Source organism: Sturnira hondurensis, unplaced genomic scaffold (genome assembly GCF_014824575.4).
Source record: "Sturnira hondurensis isolate 20B ecotype Veracruz unplaced genomic scaffold, ASM1482457v3 Scaffold0002840, whole genome shotgun sequence".
In the NCBI taxonomy this organism is placed as follows: Eukaryota; Metazoa; Chordata; class Mammalia; order Chiroptera; family Phyllostomidae; genus Sturnira; species Sturnira hondurensis.
In genome coordinates, this window is record NW_028075471.1 from 10,996,472 (window position 1) to 11,012,486 (window position 16,015).

The window sequence follows — 16,015 nt, forward strand, 5'->3', positions numbered from 1 at the left end:
TGTTAGTACCTCAAATATACTTCTTCTTGTTAATTTTAGTGCCAGGTATAAGAATGAAGCACCACAGAAGTGGCTTATGGATGTTGACACAATTCACTGAGGTATGCTTAAGTTTAGCATTGCTATGAAATTGTACCAATGCATCCACAAAAATCAACATAAAAGTAAAATGAAATTCCTACAGTAAGAATCTGAAAAACTGTCTTCACGTACATACATTAAAGTAATATAAATATATCTATTTAAATAAAGTGGTTTTGATTGAATTTTTTAAAAAATCACAACAGTCTTGAAGGAGTGACCTTGCTGCTAGGCTGCAGAGGCATTAAATACATATTTGAATAATGACCACTTTATAAAGTAAGCATTAAAATCATAGAGGCAGCAAAAATATTTGAGAAATCCATGTATTTCTTTCTGTGCATAACAGAGGATTAAAATCTCTATCTTCTTCTCTCTGTGTTTCAGAAAACTCTGTGCAGGTCCAAGAAGAACAACTATAGTAAAAATAAAACCCTTAAAGTCTTCAGCTAAATTAAATAGCAGATTGTATTTTAAAATTTAAGCTCTTAAAATATGTGTGGGGTAGGGTGGTAATCCTGTGTAAAAATTTTTGAACTGTATTTAGAGAGTGTTCAAAGAAGAAAATCTGGTGGAAACTAATATATATATTGCATTGTATATGATACATACATGTATATCATATACAGTATACAATGTGTATTATATTAGTATATTGTGTTATATTATATACGCACACACCCCTCTCCCTGAAGGTTAGATGACATTTTTTGGTCGAATTAAAGAAAGACAATTTTTTAGAGAGCCAGTAGACTTTTTAAAACACAATTCTGCTGTGGTTGTGTTCTTGGCTGAGTAAATAGGGTGAAAATATAAGGGGCTCAAGGGGGAGAATTTCATGAAGAATAATACGTAACAGGCAAATTAGCGAAGTGAAGAATGTCAGAGGATGTTCCTGACAATCTGAGGTTATTTCCAGTCTTTTTCAACGTGCTCACTCTGGGGCGGGGGACAGTGCCAATCCAGCTCACGAATGCTCCAGGTAAACATTCATCTGACCCTGGCATTTCTTAAGCTCTTGAATAAAATCCTACAGCTCAGCTAAATAGTACCAGTTGAGATGATCTTCTAGATTCCTCTAGATGTCTACTGAATACATAGGACAGAGGTTGCATAGCTAGTGCTCTACCTTCAGACACTGAAGCCCCTGATTATGAGAAGAATCCACGGGGATTAGGCGTGCCACCTCAGTTAATCTGCTCTTTAGCTGGTTCCAGGAATGGTTAAGACTTTTCCTAGAATCACATAAAAAATTTCTGGATACGACTTAATAGAACATAATTTCAGCTTTAGTGCAATTACTGTATTTAAAGGAATGTTTAGTATGAAACAGCCCTAATGGCTCCACAGGTTGTGGCACAACTCAGCCAAAGTATCGTTTTCTTATTGCTGATCCTTCTGTTTGCCCAGAGCTGCCCCGGACGATTGCATAGTGTTTAGAGTGGAAACCTGTCTCACAATGTCAACTAAGCAGACAGCAGAGGAAGCCTGGGATGAAAGCAAGAAATAGTCTCAAATGAGCTTTGTGTCTTCATGGAAAACATTTTAGACACAATGAAAAGCATCAGGTCACTGAGTGAGCTGTTGGCCCTTTGTGTATTTCAAATGATTTACGTCTATTTTATGAATACAACCTTTATGGTGATTGGGTTGAGAGTTGTACCTGAGTCACCCAGTGGCAAATTACAATCAATGAAAAAAACATTGCTTCGACCTCAATAAGCAGGAATCTTCCCAAAGTCCAAACGACCACAGCATTGAAAAGGAAAGTATGCCTGCTATTGAGCTGTCTGCTTAAATCACTTTGGAGCTTGACAACTACACTAAGTTATTCTGTTTCTTTAAAAAAATCCAAAAATATATATAGTCTTGTCCCTCTGCGAAAAGGAACTTTTGCTTGGCCATTGGCACCACTCCTGTATGAGGTACATGTTTTCTGTAAAGTCACATTGGCAATATCATAAACAATCAATTCTGTTGTATATCAATATGAAGAAAATGAAAATAATATACTGTTTATCACACAGTTTCAGGAATGCCCTTGTGAGCATCTGTGGCAGAGGAATGCCCCAGAGTACACTGGAATTGGGTATGTTAGTTAGGTAGTTTGGCTAACAAACATTAATAGTGTCGTACCGAACTCCAAGGGCCAGTGCTCCATGCAGCATCTTGAGGACAAGCATGTGTGTTACACAGCTCACGATCTGGAGGCTTATCAAGAATTTCACAGCTCAGATCTGGAAATTGTTCACCGCTGGGCCGCTGACACACCACCAGTCTTGTTCGTAAGCCTCCACCGCATGGCTTAGAACACTGCAAAAAGGAAAAGAAAGGCTACAGTTATTTTGTCTGAAGAGCCAATGGCAAATTTTCTTTTCCCATAAGAAATATTTCTTAGTTGAACTCCATTTTGGCACAGGGCAAGGTGAGTCTTTAGACAGAGCACACTGAATTATCCAAAGTAATATCTACAACAGCTCTCTACCTGAGTGTAGGTATATTTTACTGAGTGCTACCTCTTCACCTGCACTCAGTGCTTATGACCTCATCAAGAGGAGAGAATAATTATTTGCCCTATTTTATATATGGGGCAACTAAGCTTAAAAGAGGTTAATTAACTTGACCAAGGTCAACCAAATAACAAGTGTTTAGGATAGGATTACGGTATACAAAACCAAAAATCAAATATCCCAAACCCACCCAGTACCACATAAAAGAAATAATGACTTAGCCAGTTTTATTTCCTGGCAACTTTTAAGAAGCTGTCACCAACCTTTGCCTATCATGTGACTTCAATCTCCAAAGATCTTTATGATGTCAAAATATTTTACATTATCTTTGAATCTTAGAATAACTATGACCTTCCCTGAGAATGAATAAACAGCATGATGGGAATGTTGGATCAAGTTCTGATTCCTGGCCGGATCCAAACTTCTGAGGCAGAAACAAGTTGTATTTCTTGGATAGGAAACTGCTGTGCTCACATCCAGGAACACTGACATTTGGTTTCCCGGCTGTGTCAAGGCCAGATCTCCCGCAGAATGTGGAATGATCTGGTCCGTGCCGAAAGCAAGCATCCCAGTGAATGCGTGCACTCTCCTGGCTTCAGTCCAATTACAGAAGCTTAATTATGGGTCCCACGGGACAAAACGTTTTGAGGAGTTTTGGGAAAGCCACACTACATGACTTGCAAAGCCCGACCCTCCCTTCCTGCCTTTGAGCCAAGCCCTCCAGAATGACGCACTGTCAACGAAAGTCAACAAAAATCTCTGTAATGACTGCCTATGACTACTGGGTTACGTGTATGAAACCAAGAAATGTGAACATATGATTTCGGTTAGGCAGGAGGGTGCACTAATGTGCCTGCTCATCTCATGTGTCTTTTCCCCCTTTGGCACTGGAATCTCCAAGATGTTAATCCTCATGTTTTATTTTATAAACTTTACAGTCAAGACAGAACAATTCAACAAGCTTTAAATATGTGATCTCTCTGTAAATTCAAGAGAACAAAACAATAAGTATATAAGCCCTACACATAATAGTGGCTCAGTAATGATAGTAATACTAATGATAATAATAATTAGTAATACTAGTGATAATGATATTATTGTCATTACTAATATTGACAATTATTGTAATAACTGTCATTTTTATCATAGCAATCATCTTTGCTTGAGGGCTATGTGATAGGCATTTGACATGCACCATCTTATATATTAGCCACGAATACGATGAATTTGATGACTTTATCATCCTCAGTTATAGAAGAGGATGCAGATATTTAGTGAAGTTAGATTTTGCCAAGGCCACGTAGCTTATATGAGTCAGGGTTGGGTATGGTACCCAATTTTCTCTGGTTCGAATACTCCACTGCCCTTCATCAGTCAGACTCTTTAAAATGGTCTAAAAAGTAAGAACAGGCCACTCTTTAGGAAGGTCTAAAAAGTAACAGCTCAAGATTTTCACTATTTTAGAATACACAGCTAATTATTCACTTCATGTTGAAAAGGAGTCACCTGTGATAAGAAAAAAAAACACCCATTCATTCTGGTTTCATTGGGGGTTTAAAATAATGTGAGACATGATGCTATGAGAATAAGAGTGTATCACAAACATCCCAAAACTCTGAAGAAGATGTCAAAATTTCTGTTAACTAATTTAATATTTTCAATCCCTTTACAGGCCTCCACCTTCTTTAACTAGGAGAGGTTAACAATTTAAATTAGCATTTATCTACATTCATCCCTAATTTTCCTCTCCAGTGTAATCAAGCTGTCTATATAGTCATGAATGCATTTTTAAAGTAGTTTAGCATTGAGACAGGTCTTCTAGTTAATCTCAAATCAAGAAGCTTTCACTGGAGCTAATTCTTCTTCCTTCAAATAAACTACTCACAATAACACAGTTTGGTCATATAAAATTATGGGTCTATGTTTCTTCCAAAGGACGTATAAACGGACTTTTACTCTCACCTCTCCCCAGTTGCCATAAGCCCACTGAGGACACGGCCCAGACTCGCAGGCTCTTTGCTCATCGGGTTTGATTCTCTCCACACAGTCACTTGCGGTGTATCCGTTCTCATCCTGACAGACAACGACACGGCGCTGCCACCCGCCAGCACAGGTGCTAGAACACTGAACACATCAGACATCAGTCGACAGGTTAATCCCCACCTCCATTTCCACTTTAGAATCACTAAAAACAGCTGACCGAAAGGTCAGAGACAAAAGTGACAGAAATTGTCCACAAAGGACAGACAGCAGTTGTGAGATGTTCCCTCCTGTGGGGTTGTTTGATGTAAAAGTCTTATAATAAATACCTGAAGGTCAAAAACATGGCTTCTCCTTTGCACATGTTAGGCTTTGAATAGGTGTTCAGTAAATGTCTAATGTAGGTGTTTGGTAAATGCCAGTGTCCAGAAAGTGGCTAACGAGTGATAATGTGTTGTTATTTCCAAAGCAGCCCTATTTATGGTCCTCCTTTATCTTCTCTACATTCCCAACAGGTACACAGGTGTTGAATGACACCTGCCATTGAGACATTCTTTTCTTTTCAAAACTACCAGTGCTTATTTAGAACCAATATTTGACTTCCTTTTCAACATAGGCATCAAATTACATGGCTTAACTAATAGCCAGTTGTTTAAATTAAGCTTTCGTATTAACTCATTCACTTATATGGAACACCACTTTGACATCATTTTCTCACAGGTAATGATGCCATCTCTCCCTCAATTATAGAATCTACCTTAGTGGCTGGTGGTAGCAAGATTTATTTTCTTTCTTTCTGTATATTTCCCAATAAACTTCACTGAATTTCACATGGATAAACTTCTCTTCAAATGGATGTTCAGTCTAGCACACCTCTCATGGCTGTCACAAAATTACGCTTGCATTTCAGCTAATTTCCCATACAAGCTTCTCAAAGCTTTTTTATTTATCTACATCTTGAGTGTTTTTTCATAAGTTTGTTATCTTTTGGAACCCAATGTGTTTGCTACTATCCTTCAATCTGATGCTTAACAGTTTGACTATAAAATAACCATCTAGTTCTCAAAGCAATGTAATTCCCACGAGTTATCACATCGAAATGTATTTGCAATAATGTGTTGAGTTCCAGGTTCTAATGGCTGCTTTGTGCTTTCTATCAAACCTCAGCACACACCTGTGTTATTTCTTTTTTTTCCCAATTTTTTTATTTAATTATTTTTCAAGTACAGTTTTCTGTCTATTACTCCCATTCTATCCCATGCTCCCCCTCTCCCTCCCATTTCCACCTTTCTCACTTGTTGTCCATGTATCCTTTATATATGTTCCTCTAAATCCCTCCTCTATTTCCCCTGAAATTCCTTCCCCTTTCCCCTCTGGTCACTGTCAGCCTGTTCTCTATTTCAGTGTCTTTGGTTATATTTTGCTTGCTTGTTTGTTTTGTTGTTTAGCTTCCTGGTAAAGGTGAGATCATATGGTATTTGTCCTTCAACACCTGGCTTATTTCACTCAGCATAATGCTTTCCAGTTCCATCCATGATGTTGCAAAAGGTAGGAGCTCCTTCTTTCTTTCTGCAGAAAGAAAATTCCATTGTGTATATGTACCATAGTTTTTTGATCCATTCATTTACTGACAGGCACCTAGGTTGCTTCCAACTCTTGGCTATTGTAAATTGTGCTGCTATGAACATGGGGGTGCATATGTTCTTTGGGATTGTGTTTTAGGGTTCTTAGGATACAATCCTAGCAGTGGAATTGCTGGGTCAAAAGGCAAGTTCAATTTTAGTTGTCTGAGAAAATTCCATACCGTTTTCCATAATGGTTGTACAAGTCTGAAATCCCACCAACAGTGGACCAGAGTCCCCTTTTCCCCACACCCTCCCCAACATTTGTTGTTTATTGCTTTGTTTATGATAGCCATTCTCACCGGTGTAAAGTGGTATCTCATTGTGGTTTTAATTTGCATCTCTCTGATAGCAAGCGATATTGAGCATCTCTTTATGTGTCTCTGGATCCTCTGTATGTCCTCCTTGGAGAAGTGTCTGTTCAAGTCCTTTCCCCATTTTTTAATTGGGTTAGTTGTCTTCTTAGAGTGAAGTTGTGTGAGTTCTTTGTATATTTTGGAGATTAAACCTTTGTCTGAGGTATCATTGGCAAATATGTTTTCCCATACAGTTGGTTGTCTTTTTATTTTAATGCTGTTTTCTTTAGCTGCGCAGAAGCTTTTTATTTTGATGAGATCCCATTTGTTTATTCTTTCCTTTATAGTCCTTGCTCTAGGGGACATATCAGTAAAAATGTTGCTGCGTGAAATATCTGAGATTTTCCTGCCAATGTTCTCCTCTAGGACTTTAATGGTGTCATGGCTTATATTTAAGTCTTTTATCCACCTTGAATTTATTTTGGTGTATGATGTAAGTTGGTGCTCGAGTTTCATTTTTTTGCATGTAGCTGTCCAGTTCTCCCAACACCATTTGTTGAAGAGGCTATCTTTACCCCATTTTATGATACTGCCCCCTTTGTCGAATATTAATTGACTGTAGAGATTTGGGTTTATTTCTGGGTTCTCTATTCTGTTCCATTGGTCTATGTGCCTGTTTTTATGCCAGTACCAGGCTGTTTTGATTACAGTGGCCTTGTAATACAGTTTGATATCAGGTATTGTGATCCCTCCTACTTTGTTCTTCTTTCTTAACATTGCAGCTGCTATTCGGGGTCTTTTATGGTTCCATATAAATTTTTGAAGTGTTTGTTCTATGTCTGTGAAATATGCCATTGGTACTTTAATAGGTATTGCATTGAATCTGTAAATTGCTTTGGGTAGTATGGACATTTTGATGATGTTAATTCTTCCAATCCATGAACACGGTATACGTCTCCATTTGTTTGTGTCTTCCTTGATTTCTGTCTTCAGTGTTGTGTAATTTTCTGCATACAGGTCTTTAACCTCCTTGGTTAGATTTATTCCCAGATATTTTATTTTTCTTTTTGCTATATCGAATGGGATTTTTTTCTTGATTTCTGCTTCTGCTGATTCATTGTTAGTATACAGAAATGCCTTTGATTTCTGGATATTGACTTTGTATCCCGCTGTTTTGCCAAATTCATTTATTAGTTCCAGCAGTTTTTTGGTAGAGTCTATAGGATTTTCCATGTACACTATCATGTCATCTGCAAACAGTGACAGTTTTGTTTCCTCCTTTCCGATTTGGATGCCTTTTATTTCCTTTTCTTGTCTGATTGCTGTGGCTAGAACTTCCAATACTATATTAAATAGAAGTGGTGAAAGTGGACAACCTTGTCTTGTTCCTGATCTTAGTGGAAAAGCTTTCAGTTTTTGCCCATTCAGTATGATGTTGGCTGTAGGTCTTTCATATATGGCCTTTATTATATTGAGGAATGCTCCCTCTATTCCCACTTTGCTGAGTACCTTTATCATAAATGGGTGTTGTACCTTATCAAAAGCTTTTTCCGCGTCTATTGATATGACCATGTGGTTTTTGTCCTTGCTTTTGTTTATGTGGTGTATTACATTTACTGATTTGCGGATATTGAACCATCCTTGCATCCCTGGGATGAATCCCACTTGGTCATGGTGTATGATCTTTTTGATGTATTGTTGGATGCGATTTGCCAATATTTTGTTGAGGATTTTAGCATCTATGTTCATCAGTGATATTGGCCTGTAATTTTCTTTCTTTGTTGTGTCTCTCTCTGGTTTTGGAATTAGGATAATGCTCGCTTCATAAAAAGAGTTTGGGAGTTTCCCATCATTTTGGATTTTTTGGAATAGTCTGTGAAGAATAGGGGTTAGCTCTTCCTTAAACGCTTTGTAGAATTCTCCTGTGAAACCATCTGGTCCGGGGCTTTTGTGTGATGGGAGTTTTTTGATTACTGCTTCAATTTCATTTGCTGTTATTGGTCTGTTCAGGCTTTCTACTTCTTCTTCATTGAGTTTTGGAAGATTATATTTTTCTAGAAATTTGTCCATTTCACCTAGGTTTTCAAATTTCTTGGCATACAGTTCTTCATAGTAATTCCTTACAATCCCTTCTATTTCTGTGGTATCAGTTGTAATCTCTCCTCTTTCATTTCTGATTGTGTTTATTTGTGTCCTCTCTCTTCTTTTCTTAATGAGCCTACTTAAAGGCTTGTCTATTTTGTTTATCTTTTCAAAAAACCAACTCTTGGATTCATTGATCCTTAGAATTGTGCTTTTAGTCTCTATGTCATTTAATTCTGCTCTGATCTTGGTTATTTCGTTCCTTGTACTTGCTCTGGGCTGTCTTTGTTGTTGTTCTTTGAGTTCTTGCAGGCGTCGGGTTAGGTTGTTTTTTTGAAATGTTTCTACTTTCTTTAGGTAAGCCTGTACACCTGTGTTATTTCAAAATGCCTGTAAATGGTACTTTTTGCTGGTCAGCTTCTTTCATATAATGATGTGAATATATTTTGCTCATCATATTGGACCTCAGTTCAATTTCCCGTGACAATAATTTGACAATTATGCTTGTCAAATTATGAGAGGTTTAAAAATATATTGAGCCTAATTTAAAAATATGCACAGAGCAAGAAAATAGATTTATGAATTCTGTCCAGGAAAATATTTAGGTAAATTTCGAATGTTTTAAAATATTCTATCTCTATTCTCAGATGGTTCTGGTATACTGTAAATTTGAAATATTTTTTCTTACTTTTGAAACAGATTAGTCCATAATAAAAAAAAACAACACAGAGAACTATTATTTTAATTGGCTTTGTCTGAGGACCAGAATTTGAAATGTTTAGAAGAAAGTTCCATATTATAAATAGATTTGGAATACACACATTTTGGCCCTTGAATTTTTCCCTTCTTAACAAAATCTTGTGTTATTCTTTTATTACGTTTCCTGTGAGCGCATGGCCCAACAAAATGGTAAACTACTTGAGGGAGGGCTCTGTTGCCACTCATACCTCTGTTAACTCCTATGGCAGTGATCACAGGATTTATCGCCTGATCCCATTCCAGTTTCTGGAAGAAGCAGCTCTATCAGCCACATTCTACCTTCTCTTCAATATGTCCTACTGGAGCAAGGATGGGTACCTGATCCAAGCAAACTAATCCACAGCTGCCCAATGACCAGTCAGATGTTCCCTCCTGAGGATCTGACCAAAGAGATGGAGACAGTGCTCAGCTGGGACCAAGCAATTGAACTGCACAGCCCTTTAACCACACTGCACAGTTCTAAACCCATGGTCAGCATAGGTCTTTACCCTCCCACACACAGGTTTGGTGTTGTACCTGATCTTCTCCAGGTTCACTTTTGTCTTTTTTGATTAACAGGGATTCTTAGTTCAAGGCCTATGTTGCAGAATTTCACTCTGCACTTCTTTTGTGGACAATGTTCTTTAGACGACATATTTTTCTAGGTAGATACTTCTTTGAACAAACCCTGCACCTATCATCCCCACTGGACAAAAAAAAGGGGTAAATGGCCTTTAAAAAAGGAAGAGGTAATGGGCACCTACTTTTCTTACTTGCCTCATATACTCACCCTACGTCTGGCAGCCCAATTCTCCCATAAAGAATGATTCCTCCCGCAATGGATGCCACCTTAGTGGGACTGTCTATTACAATACTCTGCCCTGCCCTGGCTAAGGTGTGAGCAAGTGGAACAACCTGGACAATCAAACTTTCCTGGGAATTTGAATCCTGAGTAGAGTAACTCAAGGGTGATTCAGAGGTAAAAGGGATTCATTAACAGAGAAACTCTTTAAAGAAGTTATCCTTTAATTACTACTACCCCTAGAGCAGGATTAGGCAAAACACAGTCAAATCTGGCCTGCAATCTGTTTTTATAAACAAAGTTTTATTGAAACACAGCCATGCCCATTCATTTATCGTCCATGCCTGCTTTTGTGCTATAGCAGCAGAGCTGGTTAGTTGTGACAGAGACTGTATGGTGCACAAAGATAAAAATATATTCTATCTGTCCTCTTGCAGAAAAAATTGGCAAGACCTGAGCTAGATCCCTGAAGATGCACTGGTCTCTGCCTGTACTGGGGCTAAACAGTTTTGTTGGTTTTGCTTTCAATTGAAAGAGTCAGTTTCCTTTCTTCTGCTTGCAACTAGAGACCCCTAACTGATAATACATGGAAAGCCTCCTACAGGGTTCAAGCTTATGCAGAACTCTACTGTAAAACAAGGTTCTTTCTCCAGAACCCAGTGTAAACTTGAGATTCCCACTCTCTAGTGCTTATGATTCTTTGCTGCCTTTTCTGCCACAGAAGGCACACACATAGTTTGTGTGCTGTATCGCGCAAGGACACATGCACATCCCACACACTCCTGGGAGGAGGGCAGGCATTCCAAGTGAGGCCTGAAAGATCACAGTGTCTAACTTCAGCCTTACTTAAATTAGAAAAAAATCACCAAACACAAAACAGGCACAATGGGGAAAAGAATGGTGTTGCCCATTGCTGGAAAAGGTTACCTAATCCCCCCTAATTGGGAATTCCGCCTGGGGCAGAATCATTCAGTCTCAAAGGAATGTATCACTCCTAAATGCAGTCCTAAATAGAAGCAGCTTTAAAATGTTTTTAAAAAATTTCTAGTGCTATCACTTGAACACATATGCAAGTTCTGAATTTTTCCATCAGAAGAATTGTGGGATGTCTAGTGATTAGTTACCTTTGGTTTCTCAGAAGCAAAGTCATTTCTGAGCCAGGCGAAGGAACATGAAGAGGAAAACAAGCTGGGAGAATGAGAGGCCGGAAGGTCCCTACGACTTGGCAGAATGCAGCAGCTAGCTACTCGCAAACACACAGCAGCTACTCAGAATTCCTAGGAAAGTCAGTCTGATTTACTGAAACAACTGGCTGAAAAACAGTCTCTTTCTAATCCAAAAATAATTAGTCCAGAAATAATTAAACACGATTAGCAGTACTAGAAGGAAATGGACAGTCAATAATTTAGAAGAAGACCCCAGAGTGATGAATAAACCCTTAACCCTCACACCACCCAGGGCCAGTGCTCCCTCCCCCTGCCTGCAGTTCCATTCCACATGGCCAATATTCCACAATGTAACTATTTTTATTGGAAAATTATTTAGCAAACAATTAAAAACATTGAAAAGCATATTTTTCCTTTGTATATTAAACATTTTCAAGGTCTTCCTATTTTGAAGGACAATAGTAATGATAAAGATTATTGCTGACATCTATTAAGGTCTCACTCTGTGGCAGGCAGAGTGCAAAGCACTTTATTTGCATCACTGAGTTTAATTCTTACAACCCAAGAAAGCCAGAATTACAGTTAACTTTGTTTTACAGACGACAAAACTGAGGCTTGAAGAGCAGAGGGGACCTGCCAAAGTCCACAAGTTACAGTACTTCTCCTCTACACACAGCTTTTACCTAGCTTCCTCTGTCTCCCCACCCCATCCAGGACCACGATCTACTGCTACAAATTACATAGCAACCATGCCACTCTGACATCGCATGCATCTGGAAAATAGCAAGAAGGAAAATGGCATTCAGTAAAAGGTCCCTTTCAGCAAAGTTCCTCTGCCCTTTTAATTTCCCTGCAGGTAAGAATGGCCAGTGCTGCCTCCAGGCTCACTCACCCCAGCCTTGACAGCACCCCCAGGAGGTCACCTGATCCGGTCACCCAGCAGCGACACCCTGTTCTCCACCCAGTCAAGGTAGCTTACAGGTGCGTGCAGACAGCATTCTGTGGCACCTTCTCAGGGACTGCAATTTACCCACTGCGGTTGACCCCCAAATAGGTGAAAATGCATGTCAGTTCGTTGTGGAAAAAAATGCTTCAAAGGTGCTTCCAGTCTGTTTTTCCCTAAACAGTGCCTCCAGTGAAAGAGAAGAAGGCAAGTCAGGAAAAGACCTCAGTAAATACTCACTGCTCCCCAGGGTCCAGTCCTCCACTGGTTTCCACCAAGCACATGGGTTTGGCTAGGGCTGAAGCTCCTGGGGTGATAACCCACATTTTGGAAAGGGTTTTGAGCCAGGACACTGTCTGGGGTTCGTTGAGGGCATGGTGACATGAAACAGTCTTGGTTGGTTTCTGGGATATACTCTGGATCACAGTTGCTTTGATCAATCACCTGGTCACTGTAGTTGACACATACCACTTGCCGGGTTGTTCTACCTTGCCCGCATGTCACAGAACACTATGTTGAATGTCCAGAAAAAAAAGGGTCAGCCATTCAGCAGCCATAAATGCATGAAAGTTCATTTTTTTTTTTGTAAATTGCCTGCTACTCACCAGGTTAATCAGGTCAAAAAATTTGGTGTTATCCTTCATTCCTCCCATTTTCTTCCCACCCCACAGCCTTTTCATTGAGAAATCGTGTCAGCTCAGTGTTCAGAATACACACCTTTCACTGCCTTCACCATCACACCTCCAGTCCAAGCCATCATCTTCCTTTGCCAGAACTATTGCAATGTCCTTTCATCTGGGCTCCTGCTCATAACTTTGATCCCACCCCCAAGTCTGCCATCCACATATCACAAACAGTGACCCTCGCAAGCAAAAGTCAGGTCATGGGACCCCCAAATTCACTTTGGATGCTATTGGATGTCCACAGTCCTTACTTGAATGGGTAGACCCCGATGATATCTCTTTCACTCACCTCCTGCCATCCTCCACTCACTGCATTCCAGCCACACTGGACTTACGGATTTTTTTTACTATGCCAAGAATACTCATATCTCAGGTCTGCACATCTGCTGTACCACAGGAATATCCATGTGGCTTATTCCCTCACTTAACTTGGTCCTGCTCAATCAATGCCAGCCCTTTTCTGACCACCCTGTCTGAAAGCACAGCCATCTTTCTCTACACCAGGACTCTGCTGGGCTTCCTCTAATACTTACCAGTACCTGTTGCTATATCATATATCTATTTCTGTATTTCCTCAGGGCCTGGAATCTCCTTTGGACTAATCTCCACGACAGTAAGGACTTTATTATTTGTTGTTCACTGCTTTTTATATAGTGAGCTTTATCAAATACCTAGTGAGTAAACAGATGTACCTGATATCTGTCTGTCTGCCTGCATGTATGTATGTTTTGAGGCTCAGGGCATGAGAATGAGATGATCTATCATTTATTGAGCACCCACTTTGTGCTAAATATTTAACATATATAATCTCAAATAATCCACACAACATCCTTGGAGGTAGGTATTCTTTGGTCTTCTTTGAAGAGCAGAAGAAGTTAAGGCTCAAGAACCTTAACCAGACAGCTTAAGGTCATGCAGCCAGTAAATGTCAACATCTGAATGTTTACACAGCTCTCTTTGAATCTACCTCTCAAATTTTATATATATGTTATAATATCTCTTGACATAATAGTCTCCATTGTCCTTGTGATATCTCATCACCTATCCTAAGCTTTGTATTTCCTGGACTCTGTGGTTTTGGCAAGGCAGAAAGCAGGAGCTGCCTGAGATAAAGGTTTTTCTACTTCTACAAAATCCCATAGACGGTTCTTGGTGTGCATGGAGGCCTGGTACAAAGCATACAACGAAGATTCTCACTTTTTACTCTTGGCAGGAAAGCCAAGAGCTACTGCGTCCAAGGGACGATAGGACGCAGGAGACACCCAGACTCAGGGTGAAGGCCATCTTTGCACTCCTCCCTTCATCTTTGCTGCCTTCGCGACCTCACACACCTACTATCTTCTCATGGGATTCAATTAAGACTGGCTTTCCAATGAGCTCAACAGGATAGGGGCTTAAGTAGATTTTAAATTGACTTACACGTTTTTTAAAAATGTGCATTTCTTACCCATCTGGCTAAGATTTACACCAGCTGCACATACATGAAGCACAACAATTTAAATCCCGATCTAAATTTAAGACCAATTCTAAAATGTTGCCCACTGACATTGGAGACTTGTTACAGTCACCCCTTTTACTCTGCCCCAATCCTCTCCCAATCCCAAAGAATGTACTTGCTTACAGTGCTCCAGTCCAAAGCCTTCCACTGGCCACAGGGAGTCACAAAACATTCTTTCTCTGCCGCTGGTCTAGGCAACATTATACAGGCTCTCTCATCAGCCACAGAGCCATCTTCATCCCGGCAGCTGACATATCTCATCTGGGTACCTTTTCCACAAGTGGCTGAGCACTGGATATTGGAATAAAATAATGTAGAAAGTTATTTGAATCAGTTGCTAACTGGACAGCACTCCATTTTAAGGTCACGTCAGAGAACGCTTTCTTCACCCTCCACCCGTTCAACTTCTACCGCTCTATTTCTTACCGGAGTCCAAGACCCAAATCGCCACTGGGTTCTGGGCACACTGTGTACATTTCTCCTTGCTTCTGGGACAGCTGGGAGAGGGTTACAGGATGGTAATTCACAGTCCTAGAGGGGAGAAAGGGGGAAAGCCAGTTACCTTTATGTCAATGCACACTTTTCATGCTCATGGAATATAAAAATATGAAAACTAAAAATTCTAAGACCTCAGGGATCTTTTCATACAGGGAAGAAATTATTCACATATTGTAACTGTGGGCCTGCCCTCTAGTCCAGTGGATACTACAGAACAGTTTAGAGAGAAACACATGCTTGGAATCTTTAAGGGAGTTGTTGAGTCCTTGCTTCATGACTTCTCCAATGTAATCGCTAATATTTCCCAGGCATTTATAATATGGTGGTTTGAAATATTTCAATAAAGTAATAAAAGTAAAGATGACACAACTCAAGTCGTGTTTGATTAATTGATCAGCGATGACAACATGGGCAACACTGCCATCTTTTTTTTTTTAAAGATTTTATTTATTTACTTATCTTTAGAGGGGAAGGAGAGAGGGAGAGAAACATCAATGTATGGTTGCCTTTTGTGCATCCCCTGCTGGTAGTTAGCCTGCAAGGAACCGGCCTGCAACCCAGGCATGTGCCCTGACTGGGAATCGAACCTCGATCATCTGGTTCGCAGGCCCGCGCTCAATCCATTGAGCTATGCCAGCCAGGGCGCAACACTGCCATCTTCATTTACTGTTTTTGACACAGTTCATCCATAAACAGCACATGTTGGCATGCGGCAGACTAAGGGTGCTCAAGAAAGAGGCAATGTGTTGCCCCGTGGAGCCTCGGAGCATGAGTTCTGGAGAAAGTCTGGGTTCAAATCCTGTCTTCAGGAATTGGCAAGGCTGATACATAAACCCAAGTCTTCCCTTTACATAAGTGATTCCAAAATCAAGGCCCATGTAACATAGTGTGTGGGTAAGTGATTATCAAGTAGCTCTCTTGAGAAAAAAGGTGGGCATCTGTTTGTGCATAGTTTTGTTGAATTTTGCTGAACTCTTGAATCTATTGACAAACTATGGTTATAAGTGCTGGACAAATGTCGCTCTGACATGTTAGTTGACATTTTGTTTACTTTTAAGAGTAGGATGAAAGTGAAATAATGAAGATGCATGCAAGAAGTTTCCTCATTTATCAATG

General features: G+C 39.8%; 1 protein-coding gene across 3 annotated transcripts in view; it reads right to left on the bottom strand.

Annotated features, from left to right (window-relative positions):
* The window catches only part of ADAMTS9 (ADAM metallopeptidase with thrombospondin type 1 motif 9), a 176,543-nt gene that overhangs the window by 69,308 nt on the left and 91,220 nt on the right, over positions 1–16,015 (bottom strand). For all 3 annotated transcript variants that reach the window (XM_037040884.1, XM_037040885.1, XM_037040883.1), the window contains 5 exons: positions 14,828–14,932; positions 14,525–14,692; positions 12,461–12,730; positions 4,554–4,715; positions 2,218–2,394 (listed from right to left, as the gene is read on the bottom strand). In XM_037040884.1, the coding sequence (XP_036896779.1) occupies positions 2,218–2,394; positions 4,554–4,715; positions 12,461–12,730; positions 14,525–14,692; positions 14,828–14,932 (882 nt within the window). The remainder of the gene's footprint in view (positions 1–2,217; positions 2,395–4,553; positions 4,716–12,460; positions 12,731–14,524; positions 14,693–14,827; positions 14,933–16,015) is intronic.